The sequence below is a fragment of the Natrix helvetica genome (assembly GCF_964273705.1).
Source record: "Natrix helvetica genome assembly, chromosome: 2".
In the NCBI taxonomy this organism is placed as follows: Eukaryota; Metazoa; Chordata; class Lepidosauria; order Squamata; family Natricidae; genus Natrix; species Natrix helvetica.
In genome coordinates this window covers 137,360,714-137,383,410 of record NC_138552.1, presented here as the reverse complement: position 1 = coordinate 137,383,410, position 22,697 = coordinate 137,360,714, and the positions used below count along the sequence as shown (strand labels likewise).

Genomic DNA, 22,697 nt, shown 5'->3' with positions numbered 1-22,697 from the left:
ATGGTTTATCAAAAGCATTCCAGTGCAGGGGTCATATTGATATCCCTTTTGCTATTATCTAATAAATCCAACATATAATCTATAAGCCTTGATTTGCTCCAGACTTTTAGTTCTTTTAACAAGAGGCCTAGTGATAACTATAGTTTGTAAATGTACAACAAAGAAAATAAAAGCTGTGTTATATCAATCTGGTTTGGTTTCTTATTTAAGAGGAACATTTTTTTCATAAGTCCATGAAGCATCCAGGGCAAAAAACATATGAAGTAGATATATGCAAAATATTTAACATATCCTTCAGTATTGAGATGGTTACAAAGCTTAAAGCATGCATTCATTGCCTGCACATGGATCTGAAACCTAAGCTCCAGCATTCCTTTTATCTCTTTTTTAAGTTTTATTGTTTAGGCAGGCAAGATTGTTTGGTACGCTGCAACTTTTTGGCTCCCATCAGTCCCCCACAACTACCACCTTATTAAAGCAAGTTGGTCTGAGACTGACTAGTTGAGTCACTCAGAATTTCTGAAGTAGGAAGAGAAAGCTGGCAGTGGATGGGCTGAGGCTGGGTTAGAAGCTCGCTGGGTGGGTGCAGCTGAGGGGCCTATCAGGTGAACATAGAAAGATCAGCAACCAAGCCAGTAGTTATGATGGGGGAAGAAGAAACGGTCAAGGTGACATGGCTTTGATCTTTTTGGCCCTAAAAGCTCCTCTGGATTTGTCTCAGCCAAAGCCAGGAAAACCTAAAATGATCCATCTTCGTAATTATTTGCCTGGAATGCTGCAACCAATGTCCAAGAAACATTCATTCATTTTATGCACTGAACAAAGCACGTCTGCATCGCCAAGACTACCTCTGAGGGAGATGGATGGTTCAAAAATGTGAAAAATATTCTGCTTTGTACACATCTCTAATGTGAGGCCAGATAGAACTAATTGTAAGGGAGAGAAAGGATGAAAAATGCACCTTAAATGATATTCACAAGACAGAAAAAATTATGTGTAGGAACACGACTTGACTTAATATGCGTTGTGTGCACTGCTGTAACTTACATTATTATTTTTTTTAAAAAAAGCAGGAATTGTAAATTCTGAAAAGCAATACTAAATGAATGGGTTGGTGGAAAAGTGAGCATCTGCAAGTCCCTTGGGCAAATGTAGTAAGTGATCCAGTTGGTATGACTAGAGGGCAATTCATACAGAATTGTTCTGTTCCCATAACAAAGCAGCAAAACGATTTAAAATACTAAAATTTTATTTTCACATTTACATTTAGTCTTCCTCTTCCCAGATCACCACTACTATGTATTATCAAAACATTTTCATACATATTTTAAATGAAAAGGATGGAATCTTGGTATTAAAAAACTGAACAGGCATTGTGGACCATACATTCTTTGCCAAAATAATGTGGACGACATTAATTGGACTCTGGAGAGAAAGCTTCAGTCAGGTATTAATGGTTAAACACACAGGACCATCATTTGAAATGGAGCAATTTGACTTCTTGCTTACAAAGACTGCTTCCACTTCCAGAGCTCTTGAATCACCTAGAAATATACATAAGGAAGTTAGCTTTACCGAAGTCTCCTGCTGTAATTTGTAACCTTACAACACCGTAAAAAATGTGAATTAACTTACTGTTTAGTAGATGTAATGCCTTCAAAAACATTTACTGGTACAGAATATAACAGTTCTAGGTTTAATACAAGATGTACATACAGGAATTTCGGGCAAGTACTGATTTTTAAAAACATTTACTAAATGCCCCCCCTCAAGATCACAATGATTAAAATTATTCAATGTTTTTTTCCCACTTACATTTTACAAAGCATAGTAAAGGCCTTTTCACTATCTTAACTAAAACTGTCAAGAATTCTCTTTTAGGCAAGCACAATTTCACTCTCCATCAAAAAATCTCTTGACAGGAATGAATTCCTGGGGGAAAGGAAAACATTCTTTCAGAAATTTGGATCACAAAATTTAAGATTTACGACTCTGAGCCAATCTATTTGTTCCTGACATTAATATCACCACTATCTACCGTGTTTCCTCACATGCTGTTTGACTTTGGAGGGGGGAAAAGCTTAAGGCTACGAAATAATTCTGATCTAGAAATGGGCACTAAAGGACAGGCATCGGGCAATGCTCAATGCAAAAGCATTTTATTTGGTCAAAAATGGGATTGAAGCACTTTATAGGCTTAATGAAAGGACTCATTGACACCTCTAATCACAGAAAAATGTTAATATTCTCCATTATCACCATCAGAAAAACATCCAGTTCTGGTTTTTCCTGGTAATGACTTGAAGAAATAACACAATTCTGTTAATTTAAGTGATTTTATCAAGACATAATTCCATTACCTTCGGGTCTTCTGCCTTGTAACAGCTCTTAATGTAATTTGCAAACTTGGCTTCTACCTTAGGAAGATTCATTCCCTATTGAAAGAAACAGACAAATACAGCATTAAAATAACATTACAAAATCTATACTTCACACTATAAATAAGTTCATTTAAGATAGAATTGGTTCACACGATAATGCCTAGACAAAGCTTGGAATTATTAACAAAGACCTATAAAATTGCAATTCACATGGTAAATATGTTAAATGGAAACAAATAATTCCCTCAAATCTGTCAAACTATTTACTAAGTTTGCATTACTATTACTATTAATTTCCTCATCCTTTCTATCTCCTCCCACTTATGACTGTATGACCGTAATTTTGTTGCTTGTATCATTACGATTTACCGTATTTTGGGGAGTATAAGACGCACCAAGGTTTTGAAGAGGCAAATTTAAAAAAAAAGTAGGTAGGTAGATAGAGGGATTGAGAGGGAGAAAGAGAGAGAAATACAGTAGGGAGGTAGGGAGGGAGAGAGAGAGTGGTTAGGTAGATAAATAAAAGGGATAGAGAGAGAGAGAAATATATATAGAGAGATAAATACAATAGGTAGGTAGGGAGAGAGTGTGTGTAGATAGGTAGAGGGATAGAGAGAGAGAAATAGGAGAGAAATAGAGATAGAGAGAAATACAGTAAATAAAGTAGGTGTTCTCATGTAATTCTCATCAATCAGTTAAAGAGCTTTCCAAAAGGAAAAAAGTTTTTGTATTCTGCAAACCTCCCAAAAACGGCCCATTTTTCAAAAAAAAAAGGCATGAATAGTCTTATGGAGGCTTAGAGTGCTGCTGGGGGAAAACGGCCCATTTTTTGCTCATTTTTGCCCTCCCCAGCCCCCAGGAAAAATTACTTGTACCCTATGACTATCATTAAGTGTTGTACCTTATGATTCGTGACAAATGTATCTTTTGTTTTATGTACACTGAGAGCATATGCCCCAAAGACAATTTCCTTGTGTGTCCAATCACACTTGGCCAATAAAGAATTATATTCTATTCTAAATACATTAAATGGAGACTGTGAGTAAAAACTACAATTGGCAGGAGGAAAAAATCTAATTCTTCCACGAAAACAAGTTAATGCTACATGCCTTGAAGAATGCACAAAGGGAAAAGCTGGGGAGGGGCAGGTAACCCTCCACTGTAAAAATGCAAAAATTAAAATCGTAAGATTTGTATGTTTACCACGCTAAGTTGAAAAATCAAGTTTTCTTGATAAGATATACTCTCTTATCTCAGTAGCCACAGCTATTCAGTGTGATAAAATTACCTTTTCGATGGTTGTCTGCATTTTTGCTTTTATCTCCTCTATAGAGAATTGTTTGGGTGATTTTGCAGGCCGTGGTGTTTTGGGAGTCTCTGGGGCCTTTTCTTTTTGGGATTCTGGAGTCTGAAACATACCAAACTAGGATTAAAATCCTTCAACAATGGAACAAGAAAATTGATGATCAACAATAGATATGTAGGCCTCAGGTTATTTTAACGAGGAAGGGAAAACCAACCATATGAAAGATAGGAAGGGAAAAATCTTGGGCCACTACGTTATTTGGTCAACTATCAGCAAGCAATGCTTACTTAATTTCAGTAGTTTATATAATGGAATGTTTTTTTTTTAAAAGACTTCAAAGACGTTTCAAGTACAGGCTTCTAACTTTTCAGTAAATGTTCATGTTTGTAAACATATCTTTAAATTTTTTAACTTGGCTTTAGTAGACACAAGTAAAAATTTAATCAGAAATAATATCCAATACTATATAGCTTTTGTCATTGTCACTTTTTCGGATTATTTTATCCACAGTAGAATATATTGATTCATCCGTTGACTTCTGCAAGGATGATGGATTAGGTGTTCATTCTCTGGGAGCCAAGACAGCAAATGTTAACTTTATATTTACCAACAATTCAGGCTCCTGGATTGGGGCTGAAAGGCGAAAGCGGAAGCAGTATGCTCCGTCCCATATATGGGTAGACCAGGTTGCCCTGATAGAAAAACACTTAAGGCTGCACATGATTGTTCAAGGATACAGCCTACTCCGAAGTCTTTGCCTTGCACCTCATTCTACTTTTCATTTATTTGAACTTCTGTGCCGTTTCAGCCAGTTCATTTATAGGAAGTCCTCATTTAACCATCACAATTGGAATCGGCAACTGATGCTAAGCAAAACATGTGACCATGCCAGATTTGCATCACTTCCACTGTTCTTTAACCATGCTAAACCATCACTAAGCAAAACACCCACTCATTAAGCAAGACATCACATAACTATGACTTGTGATTTTACTGCTGGCTTCTTCTGACTTTGCTTGTTGGAAACCACCTATAAAGTATGCAAACGGTGATCATGTGACTTCAGGGATGCTGTGAGGATCAGTCAGTCTCCTTTTCAGCACCATTTTAAGTTTTGAACAGTTGTTAAACAGGATAGTTGTTAAGCAAGGTCTACCTGTATTCCTTCCTATTATTAGCTTTTATACATTTGCTATTAGCTTTTATTTTGTGTCAACTGACAGGGAGAGAATCTTTTGAGCATTCTGTGTTTTTAAGATGTTTTCCCTGCAAAGGGAGAAGCATTTATCAGACACCAAGAAGCTTACAAAACCACTAATAACATTTGCTCTGAAGGGGAAACCCTTTCTGCCTCAGAATGATCGTTTAGGGTATAACCTAAACTATACATTAATCCCTCAAAGGTTTACATGAAAAAGTTGTGCAACTATCCACTTGGCAATTCATAAATATATGCAGATTACTATTTTAACTCCTATAATACAGCAGTATTGTAATTAGATCAGATATCAAAAACCTAGATGAGCACAACTTCCAATTTTCCTCACATATAATAGCCAATGTTGGAAATTAATCTACATACTCACTTTCAATTTGGATGTTGTCAACTTTGGTGTTGACAATTTAGAATCTTTTCCATTCTGTTTTGATTTTGGTGTTTTCTTCACAGAAGAATCTCTGGCAGGCTAAAAGTAGAATAAATGTTAGCAGCCTCATTTTAATATAATCAAGAAAGAAACTAAACCAACTATTTTTTACCACACATTTTGCACTACAATTTCCATAGTCTATGCTATTGTCCATGTTTGTTGTAATTAATGAAAAATTACAGCCTGCCACTAGTACAAAGGGTTAACTATCAGTTCTTATTGTAATGAAAATGCAAAGTTCACTATTCCAGTGGAGTCTAACCAAATACAGTGGTACCTTGGTACTCGTTAATTGGTTCAGAAAGCTAGATGAATGCTAAACAAATTCTTCCCATAAGAAACAATGTAAATAAATTTAATGTGTTCCCAAACCAAAGACAATGCACATTTTTAATACAATAAGTAAAAAGATAGGCTTGCATATTACTTTACATGAGATATAACCCTAAAAGTAAATACTGTACTTGGATTGAATAAAACAAAAACTTCTATTTGTATTAATACAACTCCACATCCTAATGGGATTGTCCCGTTCCAGTTCACATGCACGAACTCACAGGGAGTTTTTACAACTTTAAGACAGATCCACTTGCACCAACTGCAGGGTTCCTGAACCCATGCCTGCTCAACCTATGTACAGGGTTGTAAAGTCCGAAGACAAAGGAACAAGTCCACACACACACAGTCTGAAATCCAAACACAATCCAGAGTCCACACACAATAAAACCAAATCAAGGTAAAAGTCCAAAGTCCAAAAAGCAGTTTCGAAGTCCAAACATAAAGTCACACGAAGCACAGATCTGAAGTCATGGAAACTGGAATCATGGACCTAAAGCACATGCACAGCAGAGAAAACAAGCAGCTGTTTCCAACATCACGTTGCTCGGCACGTTGGGCTAAGTAAGTGTACAGTGATGTTAACTCATTAGGAGGGACAAGGCTGCCTTTTCACAAGTAGCCCCTCTGACCTCCATTAAGCCTCCCTCCGTTCAGCCCTTTGCATCCTAGGATGTGGAAAAGGCAGTTCCTTCTTATTCCCACTGACCAGGAGCACCGATCCTTCTCCAGCCTGCACTTCTGTCTGGGTCTCTGAACCCTCCAGCTGCAGCTGCATCTCATCTGCTCTCCTCCAGCCTGGCACCTGACTGATTATTCTGACAGCCCCTTCAAGGTTCCTGGCTTCTCTTCTTCCTCTGACTTGTTCACTCTCTGCACAGGGTGGAGAAGGATCACAGCTGCAGCTGTGGGATGAGAAGGAACTGCCTTCTCCACCAGATCCTAGACACGTAGGGCTGAATGAAGAGAGGCACTAGGTCTGCGAGGCTACTCGCGAGGAGGCAGCCTCATCCTCCCTAATGAGTTACCCTGGCACACAGCTATTTAGCATCCTCCTGATGCTCCCCTGTACCCTCCTCTGAAGTCTCCGAGTCGGCTCATCCTCGTCTTCTGGGAAAGTTATTAGAGAGATGGTGGGAGGTTACATGGCGCATTGTCTGGAAGGAGACTCCCCCTCCAACAGAACATCAGGCACTTGCACATCAGCTGTTCTTTCTCTTTTCTTTTTTCCGACTTGCACCACAGGCTCCGACACACTCTTTGTCATCTTCGCTAAAAACATATCCAACAAGGACTGCTTCTGACTTTTCAGAATTTATTGAAAGTATGAAATTGTTTGGTCACTGAATAAATTCAGATTTCTTCTTGTCAGACCTTGTCCGGATGGTACTTCTCCACAAAGTTTTGTGCTTCCTCCCATTTTGGACACATTTATCAAGTAACTGGGGACATCCTCCCTTATCTCCACATCTGAAGAAATTTCTTTAGCCACCTCTTATTGCTGCTCCTTCTGCAAGTTCCTGTTACTCCTCAGTGCTGAGCTCTTCATGATGTTCTTCCACTGACTCCTGAGTATCAGCAGCATCAACTTCCAGACCCAGAGACTGGCCCAAAGATACAATATCCTGCACAATTGTACCCTCTCTGTACCTGCAGGCTTAGGGTCAGCTTCAAACCCTTCAAAGTCTCTCCGAGTCACAGGTTCTGGCCACAAATTCTTCCATGCTGAATTCATTGTCCTGTAAGAGACTTCTTTCCAGGCTTTAGCAATAAGATCAAGGCAGTGCAGGATATTAAAATGCTCCTTCTGGAATCCTGTGTCAACCGGGTGTCAGAGGTAGTCTCAGAGCACCTCTGGAAAAGTGCCTTGATGTCTTAACTTTTTGAAGTTTGAAATGATCCGGTCCATGGGCTGGAAGAGAGGTGTTGGGGGGGGGGGGGGGGATCCTTACAATGAAGAATTCTGAACTCTTCCAGAAAGACATCCTCCTATCCTGGAGGGTGGGCAGGTGCATTGTCCCTTATTAAAAGAGCTTTCAGAGGCAAATCTTTCTCCAGCAATTGTTTTTTCACTGAGGGACCAAACACTTCATTTAGCCACGTGGTGAGAAATTGCCTTGTGATCCAAGCTTTGCAGTTTGCCCCTCTCCACATCACACGGATGTTTGTTTTTTATGACGTTATGCTCTTTGAAAACTCATGGGTTTTCCTATGATAAGACTAGTAGAGGCTTGATTTTGAAGTCCCCACCAGCATTCCTACACAATACATTAAGACTGTCCTTCATTGGTTTGTGACCTGGTAATGCCTCTTCCTCTTTAGCGATGTGGGTTCTGCTCGGCATTTCCCCCCCAAAAAAAGTTTGGTCTCACTAATTAAAAACTTGGTGGGGAATAAAATTCTCAGCCTCTACGTAGTCATGAAATTCAGAGAGAAATTCAACAGCAGCCGTTTTATTAATACTCAGTCTTGCCATGTGTAATACTATGGATGACGGTCCTCTTTTTAAAATTATCAAACCAGTCATGGCTGCCCTTAAAAAGTTTAACTCTCTCACCATTCAGTCCTGGTTTGTTTTTCAAAAGATCAGCATGCGACAAGTTTTGCTTTTTCACATATCATGCCTTCCAAAACACTGTCACCTGCTAACTGCTTCTTGTTTACCCAAATTAACAACAGCTTTTCAACTTCCAATGTTTGGAAACACTGCTTTTTACTGCTTTAATTCCTTTTGCTGCATCAGCCCTTTTAATTGCTTTATTCTTAATGATGGTGGAGACAGTTGTTTTAGGCGTACCATATTCCCTAGCAATGTTCCCTCTATTTTTTTTTTCAGTGTGGGCGGAAAAGTAGAGTGTTTGAGCGGCACATTTTCATGCCTGAGCACCTGAATTTTTTTCACAGATGTCACCCAAAACAACAACAAAATCAGTGTTATTTGAAACACAGTTATATTTATTCAAGGTACCCCCTTAATTAAAGGTGTTATATAGCAGTATCACTTACTGCAAGTCTGCAATATTAAAATGCTTGTATATGGTAATGTACACTGTTATTCACTGAAAGTCTGTCTCATCTTACAGTTTCTCACGTCTGTCTTTCTCTAACAACCATTCCGAGTACACTTTGTCAAGATCAATCTGTGCTGCTGAAGTCTGGTAAGATCGGATTCGCATCAGCATATCCAAGTGCTCAGTTTGCAGCCGATTGCGAGCTTTGGTCTTGATGGCATTCATCAGGCTGAAACCTCGCTCACAATCAGCGCTTGATGCTTGGAATGTTGCGCAGATGTCCAGCAGACGTGACAGCAATCCAAACTGTTGCTCTCTTAGTACAAACTGAACTACATCATCAAATGAGTGCATTAATCCAGACTTGAATTTCTCCGACACCAGAAATCTGAAGTCACGATATTGTGACTGTACAGCTGATGTGATGCTGACTTCATCCAAATCCTCAAAGAAATGCTGGTATTTTCCAACCAGAGTTGCAATCTCAGTTTCCCCAAAATTAAAAGAATTCACATTCGACAGAGCAGCAGTTTCGAATATATTCCAATCTGTCAGCTCGTTGTCTGGAAAACGACTGTCAAGATGCAAGCACACACGTTCAATCAATCTGAGTATGGGAGCCGTGTCAATGTCTGGGTTGCTCTGCATATATTCGCGAGCTTCGTCATTCCAGTAAACCGTTTCACCTAAATACTGCAGGCGAAGCTTGGTTATTCTGGCCTTCACAAACTGAACGGCTTCGATTGGTGTCAGGTTGCTTCTTTGCAACAGCTTGTTCAACTCGGCTAATTCGCAAACGTCGTCAAACACGATCAATGCAGCACGAATCTGTGGATCCGTCAACTTTCTGTAACAATATTTACAGACTGGGTCACAGTGTGTTTCTGCTTGCTCTTTACAGTACTCAACCAAAACTGTAATGTTTCTCATCAATGCTCGCAATGCAAAATGTCTGGAAAGCCATCGTACTTCATTCAACGGTCTGAAAGCTACCGATTCACACTCAAGAACTTCTGCTAGTTCTGCAAATGCTGTTTTCTTCACAGAAGAGCGGTAGAACAGAGTGTAGACAGTTCGTAGTAAAGTCTCGATGTCCTTCATCAGTGAAACGTGCTTACATGCATCATCAATCCCTAGGTCTTCTCGATGTGCCACACAGTGCTGTTCAAGCAAATGGGATACATCTCGACGAAGCTGAGCAGCCACACCGTTATTCTTACCCAGCATCACAGACGCACCATCTGACGTAAACATGACCATCTTTTGAATGTTGATGTTGTTTGCAGCATAGAACTCTTTTATGGCTGCTGTGATTGCTGTGCTGTCGCACGTTGACAACTGTAAAATTCCTACAAACACGGTCTTATAAATTGAGGCATTAGACGGGCGGAATTTCGCATACAAAATCAATGTTTTGGTGACTGATACATCAGTGCTTTCATCAGCAATAAGAGTATGAAAACTGGAATTACATAGATCATGCATGACTTCTTTCTGAACAACTGCATTGATGCACTCCACAAACTCAAAGCCATAATTCTTGCTGCGCCAGCTCTCCGGAATGGACACATACTTGCCTATGTGGTCATGTATGGCTGTGACTGATAATACTGACACATTCATGTTTATGGCCAGCAACACATTATCGATCAAAACTTTGACTTCATCGGCACTGGCATTTCTGTGCAGTGAAACTTCTTTTCTGTTTGCTCTCTCTTCTGCACTTTCAGTCAGTAGCCTCGGCAGCCCTCCAGATTTCTGGCATCGTAGTTTAATGACCGAATCCAAGTGATTCTTCTGATTGATATGACGCTTCAAATAATCAATTTTCCAATCATTCCACCGTTTTCCAGTGGTGAATGTGCCACCTGTACAAGCTTCTTGGCATATCTGGCAAACAATGTCGTCACTATTTTCACGATACGTGAAGATGTTACCCAGTTTTTTTTAGATGAAGTTGGCAGTTCAGTCTCTACTAACTCTCCCAACCATTCTTGTTTAAACTTCAAGCTGCACTTTTTCTTCGCAACGAAGTTTACTCCAGCTTTACGTTTCGACATCCACACTGACTGATGTACCTATAGGGTTATTACAATTATCTTTTCAAATTCATTTTGGATTAAATAAAAAACAGCTTTGAGATGAATATATAAATTGCACTTAATACCAGTAACATTAAAATAGTAAATGCTTGATACATTTCATTTTAATGAATTTCACTTGATATACTTCATTTTAATGAGTTCACATTCAATTGCAAAAGTTGTCTATACACTGTATGCTTCTGTGAATGTATTATATGCAATTTGCTATTTTAAATGAGTAAAATTATTAAAATCTCCATTCATAAAGTCTCATTCACATCTAAGAGTTTTCTTCCATCAGTAATTTGTAAACTCAAGGATTTATTGCCTGTATGTTCAACAATGCTTGCCGATTGTTTAAAAATTTGTGGGAATTTGTTCCTCTCTATACAGGTGGTTTCAGAAACCTACTACTACTGCAAAACTAATGGCAATACATTAAATTTTATTATTTTTAATATGAAAAAATAATTTGACTCATAAAATCTTATTGTTTTTCATGATTGCACACACAGAAGTTGCTTGCTATTGGAAAAAATAATGAATAGCTAAACAGAATAGGAAATTGCATTATCCAAAACTCTAAAAAAATGAAGTGAAAAATATTTTAACCACTTTTTTCAAATCTTACTCCTCCTACAACCCAGTGAACTGTGTGGATGACTTTAAAGTACTTATATTGTAGTTAAGATTTTAATTCTAAAAAATTTCTAAACTCCATACTACTTGCAAATTAAATAGATTGTTAAAATGGCTCTACCATAACAAATAAGAGAAAAAAAACACCTTCCTTTTGTTTATAAAGTAGTGATTTTAATTTGCTCCAAATGATTTAACATTACAACGTGGGTGGGACTTAATTTGCTAAATTAACCGATCACGCAGCGTGATCGGCTAATTTGCTACTGCCCGCCCGGCTCCCCGGTTAGATTTTTGCTGGGAGGGGGCGGGGGGGAAGCTCCTTGGCCTCCGTCTCTTTTTCTGCCTCCTCACTTCTTGTCCCTGCCCGACTTCAGGATCCTCCCTAATCATTGTGGGTCGAAAAGAAAAAAGGGAAAGGGGCGCTTGTTTTGAAGTGCCCCTTTCCCTTTTTTATTTTTGACCTACAACTGATTAAGGAGAATCCTGAAGTCAGGCGGCAATGTACTGCGTTTAGCTGGAGCTGGCTGGAGAGTGTTTCGATTGTGATGTGATTCCCTAGCTGCTCTGTACTCCGTGTGTCCACAGCAAATACGCGACGCTGCGCGGCAGTTAGAAATTAGTGCGCGGCGTATTCCAGGCACGTACGCGGCCGCGCAGGCGCGCACCTTAGAGGGAACAGTGTTCCCTAGCAAGATCAGTAATGTGAATACCGCTCATGTATTTGCCTATTATTTATTTATTTAATTTTCTCAGTGGTGGTGCAAAGTAATTTTCTTTTCTGCTCAACGCTATTAGTGCTCATTTTACTAGGACCCAATGTTGGGGGAGGGGGGAGCGCAAAAATACACAAAATGACCATAGAAGCTAAGACCACAAGGGGTTGTGCACAGGGCAAGAGCTACTATGTAACTAATTCGTGACCCTTTTGTTTCATTTGAAAAAGGCAGTCAGCCTCTGTCAGCCAGTTTACATATTGAGTACTAAACAAATGATGAATACTGGGACAAATTTTTGAATCCAAATGCATCAAGTACCAAATTTGACAAATTTCAAAGCAATCTAGTACCAAGGTAACATTGTCGTAGCAGTCCCAAATAAATAGTGCTTATTTTCCAAGCAAATGATGAATACTGGGACACATTTTTGAGTCCAAAGGCATCAAGTACCAAATTTGACAAATTTCAAAGCAATCTAGTACCAAGGTAACATTGCCATAGTAGTCCCAAATAGATAGTGCTTATTTTCCAAGCAACAAAATTCATTTAGTATTTTAAAGACACTTTCTGCCTCAAAGGGATGGGCGGAGGGTTTGTTAAATCAGTTTAATTCTAATGTAGTCTGCTTGAACAATTTGGTTTACAAGAAATATATATCTGTGCATTTTCTGAAAAAAACAGACAACCAAAAATAATTTACCTGTAAGAATCATGTATTCAAAATGGAAGCCACGTCTGACTGAACATTTACTTATTTCAATCATTTTATTTATCTATAGAGTAAACTATTGTTTTATTACAATTTTTGTTATAAAATCAAACTTATTTTAAGCTACAGCTCCACCTAGTCATGCTGCCTCCAGAAAAATTTATAATTATTTAACTCTGCAACAAAGTATGAATTGAGCCAAATGCAGGAAAATTTACTTGATGTTCCTTAACTTGAAAGCAAATTCTTTTATAATTTAATCCAAGCAATTCTTTAAACAAATGCAATCTGAAACGGTTGCCATCCTTTTTCAGTTTTCAACTTGTAACAGAAATAGGATGTTGTTTCTCCTATCTAATCCTTTAAAAAAAACATGTAAGACAAGAGAAAACATCTTCCTCTTTCTATCTCACAAAATATTCTTCCAGTCCAAACTTTTTTTTTCACCTCTTTTTAAGTGCAGCCAGGTGCAGTTTTCCTTCAGAACATCAAGCATATAGGGAAAAAATAAAATAGCCCGTTGTGCCAGCTGAATGGTATCAACACTGATTTCCAGAAGTTTGCTGGAAACCATTCAGAGTACTACCTTACCATTCAAAAAGCAATGTAATGTGAGAAGGCGTGAAACTGAGAAAAAGCAAATGTATTTTCTGGGAAAAGAGGAGACAAAAAAAGTTACTCCTAAATGGGTCCATTGGTACATATAATAGCAGGGTGAAGACAGGAAAATAATGCTCTGCATATGGACTACAGAAAACCCAATTTCAGAATTAGAAGCAACAAGGGGCATAAAACACTAAGAATGTAATGATGCACTCTGTCCACCCAAAATGTTTTGAAAAGCAAAAATAAAAATATTCAGCAGAGGAAACATTCATCACCTTTGAATCCTTTAAATTCAATTGTGTTATGTATACCTTAAATCTACTTTCCTCTCAAATGAAGCACTTGAGTAGAAATAACTTACTTTTTTCTGTGGAGTCTTATCTTCCTCCTCCTCCTCCTCTTCATCCTCGTCTTCATCATCACTACAATCAAAATTCAGTTTATGTAAATTCCTAAAGCCCGTTAATTCTAATAAATTTGATATCCCGTATCCAATTTTACACTGGAGCAAATGGGGTAAGTGTGTGTGTGTGGGGGGGGGGGAGGTTCTATGATAATTTGCCACGGCCAACTCAGTATGGCTAACTTGCTACAGCCAAATCGCCGCAGGACAACTTGCTGTGGGACAAGACTTACACTAATATCAAAGAATTGGTGGAATAGAATCATTAAAAAAAGGATGCAAAAGGAGGGACAGAATGAAATGTGAATGGCAAAAATTAAAATAATTTTTATTTATTTTAAATAATTAAATAGAATTGTTAAAATTGTCCCATGGGGAGCTTTCTCCCAACAGATGGTCCTACTGGAACAAGCTAAAAAAAACCTGGAACTACAGGATGTGGTATTCTAGACTAATGGAAATTTCCAAAAGGCCTAATTGTGTGACCACTTCCTTAAATGCATTAAAATTTAGACTCTGATAAAGTCATACTTCCACCCATTATCAGGCGTTACACACACACAAAAATGTGTGTGTGTGTGTGTGTTGTATTTGTGCTGATAAATAAATAAATATATATAGCAACAACTTCTCTAGAGTTGTTACTCTAGAGAAATGTCTTTTGGTTGTATTTCCTGCCCAGGCTATTTATTTAAACACAACAGATTACTGAAATATAACATACTCATCATCATCCTCGTCATCCTCGTCATCATCTTCAAAATCCTTGTCTGCCATCCTTGCTTTTTTCTTGAAAGAACAAATGTAATTTATGAGAAGATACATACCATCTTCAATACTACGAAGTATGAATAACAATGAAATAATTTAAAATTATCCAGGATGTCAAATCAAATTACAAAAATGGTTAATCAGTTTCTTTCACCTTTCACACTAGAAGCAGTTAAATCATGTATTCAGAAAATTCAGTTTTATTCATAAGGTTGATTTGGGGTAAAATTCACTTAACAAATGTCTCACTTAACAGCAGAAAATTTGGGTTCAATTGTAGTCCTAAATCAAGGAGTATTTATATTCCTAAAATCTTGCAGGTCAAAATAATGCATTCCATTAGATGCTTACCAGGGGAACTTTAGCTAATGTCACACCTGCAGGTCTTTTAACCATATTTTGTTGTATTTTATCTTCATCCTCATCTTCAGATTCTGGTTCTTCCTCTAAAGCTGTTACAAAAAACAAGAGTAAATCAGATATTTTCCAACCACAAAGACAAAAGTTAACTAGATTTACTTTAGCAAGCTGAACGTAAATAACCACCCAAATTAACACAGAGAATGTTACAAATGTTCATACCTACAAGGTGTTGTCCACTGACATAAACAGGCCCTGAGCCACTTTTCAATCTCAGAATTACTGGAGGTGTAATTTCAAAGCCACCTAATGAAACCTTAAAAGAAAAACAGAAAGTTCTGCTGAAATGACAACAAAAAATGTGGCAAGCAGAAACATCATTAACTAGAACTCAAACCAAACCAGGCTGAAGGAGGTTGCTATTATTTCCAAACAAAGCTAAAGATTGCAATCCAAAAAGGATCCTTTGCTCGAAGTTAACTAACTTGGGAAAGACGAAAAAGGTGTTTTTTTCTCAAAGAAAGGGGAAGAAATGCAAAAATGTCCTTGAGGGTAACAAAGACCCAAAATACAGCTACCTACTTGGCACTCTAGCCAGTTCAGAGAATAACAAATGTGTTTCACAGGCTACCAGTAGGCTTCTGGGTAAAATTCAAGGTGCTGGGGATTACTTACTCTACACATTTGTTTCTTTGATACGGTTGGATCTTCCCACCCTATATGACCCAGCAGGGAAGGATGCTCTGGGGGTTCCCCCATCTAACTATCAGACGGATAAAATCCAGAGAATGATATTCTCTGTATCAGCATCCTTACTTTAGAATATGATCCCTGGTCCCCATGCTTTTGTTCTTTAGGCTGCATATATTTAACATTTTCGTTTTAAACACAAAAACAGACTCAAAAAGTATTTGTACTGCACTATTCAAAACCAAGTACATAAAAAAACAAAAGTTTTATCACAAACTTAAGAGCAAAGCAAGCTTGCCATAAAAGGTCCTTTGGAGTGTTTGTTTCAAATTACAGGGTTGTAAAAAGGGAGGGGAGAGTTTCAGTTTTTTTCCAATCCTGGCTCTTTCACAGTATTGACAGAACAGGAAAATGCAGACCAGCAATCACTGAACGTATAGTGATTCTGCTGGATTACTCCGATGCCACAACTCAATCAAAATGTATGAACAGTGCCTACAATTGTTTGCCTTTCAATAACTACTAGAGATGTAGAGAATCAGTTATTAGTTACTTCCAATTCAGGATATGAAGGACCTAATTTTGCTAGACTTTTAGTACCTTTAACACAAGCATACATTTCTGCCCAGTTCTCTGCACATTTACAGAGGTCTTCCCAATCATACTTTGTGAATTGCAAAGCATGTTGCTTTAAATGACCTTGATATGCATAGTGCTTAAATCTTGAGGATTCAGATTCTATGCTTAAAATCAATATTACAGCGCTTTCTCGCTTCTTGAGCCCTGGTGGCAGAGCTTGCCAGATATGTAACTCTGCTATGTACTGATTAATTAGATAAAGAGAGAGGTTCATCAATATTTATTGGCATAGGGAAGGACAGGAATCTTTGTTCATGGGCTCTGGTGAAGAAAATAATTTAAAGCTGTAGCTTCTATCACTAGTTACGTCTGCTTAAAAACAGCATTTGAATAATTGCTTTCTTTCCTTACAGGACTTTCTATCACCAAACATGAATTAAAATCTGTCTTTTTGCTCCTTGCCTAACATCAAGCTACCATCCTGAAAAATATTGGAATCCATTATTTTTAGCAATGAAGACTAGATTGTAACAAAGTAGCATTTCCAATATAAAGTGGAAAGAACTGAAATTATTTCTGAATTATTAACTTTGATGCAGGAGTTGCAGTCTATTTATTTAGTGTATGGCATCTACCGAGGCTACGCAATCAGTGATATACAAATATAAATTTAAATAATCAGCAAATATGTATGTATGTATGTATACATATATAGAATGTGGACAATATACGAGATAAAATATTAAATTACAATAAAACCATAATAAAATCACAATATATCATATAGTCACAATGGAAACCACCTTATTGTATGTGAGATGAGATCATCCTAGGTGCCTTGAAATTTCCTGAGAATTTTTGAATTATATTATCAATTGCAGGCTCTCAGCCATCCTCCATTTAAAGAGCTTTGCCTTAGTTCTGGCTGGATTCTATTTAGGTGGTTCCATATTTTTAGGGCAACTGCATTCCTGTGAGTGGTTTTCTTGGATCTGGATGGTCTGTTAGGTTATGGTTCTTAAAGTTGCCCAATTTAATCGCCATTCTTTATCTAGATTGGTTTCAAATTGGTTTCCTAGACTTTAGCCTGGTGAAAATGTAGAAAGTCTTAATATTTTATGTACTGATATTCCATTCTCGACTACCTGTTGTTGTGGTAGCCTGAAATCAGGAGAGGAATGTCAGAAACAAGGTGGAGCTGTGTGGATTTCAGGGTTTGAGATATTCTCATTGAGCCATTAAGGTGAGCATCAATCTTATTTGTATGACAACTTCTTCCCCATACAGGTATGTAGTATTCAACAATAGAGCATTCTAATAATTGTGCAACTCTACGCCAAGTTTTATTTGTGCTCCCCAGTCTGTTCCTGTAATTTTTCTATTCAAGTTGTTCCTGGTTTTCAATTTTTGTTCAATTACTTCAAGGCATTTTCAAGTTGCAGTCTATGAATTATGGCTAAGCTATCCTGACAAAATTTAAAAGATCTTTCTTTAAAAAAAGGTTAGAATCAGCTCATTAAGACAAAAGCATAGATTGCTTAAGATATTCTCCAATGGCAATCGATATGATTGAGATATTCATATGCGTTTCAAGGAGGATCGGGAGAGAAAAGATTCTAGAGAAATGGGAGGTCCAGCTGAAGAAATAAACAAATGAATGACAACTCATGTTGTGTATGGAGAATTCCTGCCTCACAATCAATAATTCTTGAGAGTCATTAAAACAAAGCCTTAGTGAAGAATCGGGATCAAGGAAGAGACCTCTTTTGTTTCTTAGGGAGATGCTATGACCTGAGAGAATGAAAATAGTAAGCATGGTAAGAATTAAAGGAAGGAGTCCCACTAAGAGCTGTGTTCATGTTCTCCTTTAATAAATTTCCTATCTCGTTATCAAAGGTTACAACAATAAGCATGTAACCAAATGTGAACTGTTGGGTCAAAGCATGTGCAAAATTATTTCTAATATGTATTGAATGTGATTGTCTATTAAGTGAGACCCTTCTCCTATTAAAAGGCCAATTAGGTTTTTAAAAGTTTATTGAATAACAGCATCAATTCTCAGTTACCAATTAGATCAAGCCCTATCAATAGTAATATACCAATGCAGTAAGTAAAAGGTTTCTAATGTATAGGGATCTAAAAAGCATACTTAACTTCACAAGTAAAATCCTTAATAAGCTAGTAGAATAATGAACATGGTTTCCTGTTACAATAGATTCTTTCCACTTTCTTAAAAAATCCAAACATTTTGGGCAGACTTTGAATCTTTAATCAAGGAGGCCTGTAATTACTTGCATAACTCTTGGGGTACATTTCAAGAAAGTCTACTTTGCACTAATATGAGAAGTTTCCTTCCATTCCCAAATCTTATTTGTCCTCTTGTTTATCAAATAGTAAATACACAATCATCCAAGCTAGGATAATTGGCAAGTGTAGTTTTAGACAGTGAATCCAGCTGAGAACACTAAGGAAAGAACAAGTCAGTTGACATAATACAAGGAAGAAGGTAACTCTATCCAACTTCCTTCCTCTACCGAAGCAGGAAAAATGTTTGCAGTAATAAACAATCAGATTGTCGGAGAGTTAGAGTGTAAGATTAGGAATTTTCTTATAGAATCCACAATTTCTAAAACAAAAAATCAGATATTTTAATTAACTGGTTTCTGTATTCTACTCATTGGTCTGTGAACAAAGATTTGATTGATTGAAATAACTTAAACATATTCATCAAATGCATTTTTATTATGTAAATTATTCTTATAACTTTTACTGAAAAACAATTAAGTACATACACTGATACTCAATTTTTCTTATCCAAAGTTCCCATAATGGCTTCAAGCAGAGAAAGCAATGTACTTAAAAACAATTTAAAATTCTCAGCGGGTAAGAATGGAACCACTGCCAAAATAGCGATTTACAATGTTTATAATTCTTGCTACTCCTTTTACTAAACAAGAAATACTCTTACCGTAGGCTGAACCGACATCTTCAAGGATGCCAATGTGACTTTTATCTGGTTGCCTTCATAGTCCAATGCTTCTGCTTCAACAACATGCAATTCATCTTTAGCACCAACTCCTAAGCTAACCTGCATTACAAAACACAATGTTTGAGGTGTTCCTTTAGGTCTCAAGTACCTCCCACAGCAATCACTAGTAAAAGAAAATGTAGTGTTATCTATCCAGAAATAATGAAATGTATCAACTTGGCACATGCTACCATAACTAGTTTGCATATTCAGCAAGTAATTGCTGATTATGCACATCTGAAGCTACTACGCATGGTGATGAACATTTTAAGCAGCTGCAAATTATGCCCAAATGGCAGTTTATGGTCTGTAAGTGTCAAATAAGTGTTCTGACTCACAACTGAGAAATTTCCAAGGAAAAAAAAAAAGGGGGGGGGGGGACCTACCGTTCGTAGAGAAAGTTGATGTTCGTTTTCTTCATCGTTCACCTTGAAGTGATATGGCTTGTCTCCCTTCAACTCACAACCTGCAGAAACATATCATGGCCATTTAATTATTAAAAAGGAAAAATAATTCCATTTCAGACCACAATACAAAATTCATGTAATTACATCTATTTATGGACAAAAATATTTTACAGAAGTGTTTCCCAAAGCCTATTGCCATGAACCCAGCTGCCAGAAACAGGGAAGTTTTACATTATCTACTAAAGACTGCATTACTATTATTCTTCTCTTTCCTAGTACCTATCTCTTTCCACTTATGACTATGACCATGTTGCTTGTATCTTTAAAATTTATGTTTTGTTTCCTAGTACAATTTGATTGCTTATTAGTAACCTATGACTATCACTAAGTGTTGTATCTTATGATTCTTGATTAACGTATTCTATTTTTCTTTACCTACACTGAGAGCATAAGCACCAAAGGCACCATGTGTTTCCAATCACACTTGGCTTAATAAAGAATTCTATTCTATTTAGTACAACCAACCGATTTAGAATTTGCAGGTAGCAGCAGTAGCGAACGTGCTTTCCTTAAGTCTGCCTGCAGGCCATAACAACGACGTTGCCATCTGCAGTTTGCAAGATATAGGCGCGCCGGCTCTACCTACGGAAGCACGTGGCCACCCATCTTTCTTCCCCTGCCTATTCCCCAGATGTAAGGCTGGCACGGGCGAGACCGTTTCTTGCCATTCCCCAGTCCATCGCTCCTTGGCGATTGCTTTTTCCCCAGTAAGATCAGTTTTTGTACCGATTTCAAACGGCCGTATCGGAGACGAAACCGATGCGAGCCATTTCTCCTATATCCCCTACACTATTTCTGGTTTTATTAAACTGTTATATCCAGATTCGCACAAGCTGGGCTAACTGAACTCCGCTTAGAGCCGTTAAGAATTCAAAGCCAGTTAACCATGGCTTGCATTTAACAAACCCAAATGGAAAGAAAAATGGAAAAAAGGGGCTGGGGGGATAAAAGTCCCAGGGAGGAAAGAGGCCCCAGCCGACCACGTGGCGAGGAAAAAAGCCTGGGGGGGGGGGGGAAATCCAGCCCCAAATATGCAGCATTCCCCCGGGTCCTGCACGCCGTTTTTCTCCCGGCCGAAGCGGCTGCCTCCGCCCACCAAACCCCGGCCACGTGCGAAGGCCCAGCGGCGGAGCAGCCTTAACCCCCCCCCCCCTGCAGCGGAAGAGGGGAGACGGCGGAGGAAGAGCAGATTTATTACCGAAAAGGAAGGTCTGGGGACGGAGGGAGCCCATGTTGTCCATATCGCTGTCCTCCATGCTGCTTGCGGGCTTGGAAGCACCGGCCTCGCCTGCCGAAGATTCGGGGGAAAGGAAAGAGGAGGAAAAAGAAGAATCCAGCACGATGGCGCCAACGACACGAAGACGACAGCGACCTCTGGGAAAAAACCCACCTTTTGCTCCGCCTCCCAGCTATATAAAGTCGCAAATCTCGCGAGAGAAGACGAGATCACCTTTAGCGACTCGGCGGCCCGGATTTTATACTGCCCCCCCCCCATGTGATCGGAGTGGCGCACGCGGTTGAAAAGGGTAGGCCGGGGTGCGCAGGCGCTCTTCGGACTGCTGTGGTTTTAGAATCGGGAATTCGCAAGGGGGTGGGGAGGAGAAAGCGGGGATTCCGAAGCGGGTCTTGCGCCGTACGGAAAGTCTTGTATTCACGGGCTTCATCTCTATGTGCAGAAAATTGACTTGTCTTGTCTCTCTGCTTTTGGATCATAAATGCATCAATTGATAGTTTCCTGATTGCTTATTTGTACCCTATGACTATCATTAAGTGTTGTACTGTGGAAAGTTATCACCCAGCCCTCCTAGAAAAATGAAATATCCTAGCAAATATTGAAAAGGCAGAATATTATATTTTCCTGGATGTGAAAAAGGGAGAAACACATTTTAAACACAAAGTAAATTCCTGCAGCTTCCTGCCCATCCCCACTTTGTCAATTAAGAAGGCCAAGCTAGTCCACTTTACATAATAAAGAGTTCTCCCCATCAGCTCCAGGGGGATGGGATTAAGGCATCATAATATTGGCACTTTACTCAACTGACCACATGGCATCTGAGAACTCTGAGAGTTCAACCAAACCTGCACTCAGCCTAGAGAGTTGCCCCTGCATGGGCCCATGTGAGTCTGACAACCAATCAGAATACAGTTCTTACACAGGAACAGGAAACAGAGGTGGGACTGAACAGTTATAAAAAGCCTAGCAAGCCCCTCCTTCTCTTCTTCTCCACCAGCATTGAAGCATGTGATCACCTTTTCTGTTCAGGACTCAGGCCATGTGGTCCTGTCCACAATTAAAACCATCTTTCCAAGCAGCCTCCCTGTCTCCAGTGTCTTTTTCCCCACTTGGAGCCGAACCCAGAAGGACATTTCTTTCAACAGTACCTTATGATTCTTGACGAATGTATCTTGTCTTTTTATGTACGCTAAGAGCATATGCACCAAAGACAAATACTTTGTGTGTCCAATCACACTTGCCCAATAAAGTATTCTAATTAATCTCAAAAATTATTTGCATTTCTGGCCTCGCCTCCTTTGTTCCAGGTATTAATTCAGAATTTAGGTCAGTGCTTTAAAGCATGGTCTTAGACCCACCAAGAAGACTCTTCCAATAGTCCTCAAAATCAAGATTATTTGAAAGACTGTTGAAAATAAATACAATATTCAAATTCCGTCAAACAATAATGAAAAGCAGTTAGTGGCAGCAAATGCTTCAACTTTATAGTAAACATATAAAACAAAATCTGTTTTGGCATTGTCCATAATTTTTAAAAATGGGAAGGATCCTGAGAAAAATATCTAAGAAATACTGTTTAAAACCCATCCTAGATATGATTGTCCTAGATATGATTGTCACTAATCTTATATAAATTTTGATTTTTATCCCATCTTTACAGGTAGTCTTTGATTTAGGACCGTAATGGAGTCTGCCCATCACAGACATAAATCACGATAGTCAGAA

At 38.4% G+C, this 22,697-nt stretch overlaps 1 protein-coding gene and 1 long non-coding RNA gene across 2 annotated transcripts; one reads left to right on the top strand and one right to left on the bottom strand.

The window, feature by feature from the left end:
• Positions 1-1,231: 1,231 nt before the first annotated feature.
• NPM1 (nucleophosmin 1) lies at positions 1,232-21,153 on the bottom strand. The gene is made up of 11 exons (XM_081943019.1): positions 20,937-21,153; positions 19,658-19,737; positions 19,212-19,331; positions 15,197-15,290; positions 14,966-15,066; positions 14,568-14,632; positions 13,802-13,862; positions 5,274-5,372; positions 3,670-3,789; positions 2,361-2,435; positions 1,232-1,544 (listed from the first exon to the last, which is right to left on the bottom strand). Exons 1-11 carry the CDS (start codon positions 20,992-20,994, stop codon positions 1,506-1,508), a joined length of 912 nt encoding a protein of 303 aa, XP_081799145.1. The 5' UTR covers positions 20,995-21,153; the 3' UTR covers positions 1,232-1,505.
• Positions 5,380-13,768, top strand: LOC309386986. The gene is made up of 3 exons (XR_014174526.1): positions 5,380-7,512; positions 7,650-8,485; positions 12,103-13,768. It is a non-coding gene; the product is annotated as an uncharacterized lncRNA (long non-coding RNA).
• Positions 21,154-22,697: the final 1,544 nt, after the last annotated feature.

Excerpts from the sequence above, each read along its gene's own strand:
- NPM1 (XM_081943019.1), bottom strand. The coding sequence starts at position 20,994 with ATGGAGGACAGCGATATGGACAACATGGGCTCCCTCCGTCCCCAGACC. Across the intron at positions 13,863-14,567 it reads GATGACGAGGATGATGATGA|TGATGATGAAGACGAGGATG; the intron begins GTATGTTATATT and ends TTTTGATTGTAG. Across the intron at positions 3,790-5,273 it reads TGACAACATCCAAATTGAAA|ACTCCAGAATCCCAAAAAGA; the intron begins GTGAGTATGTAG and ends GGTATGTTTCAG.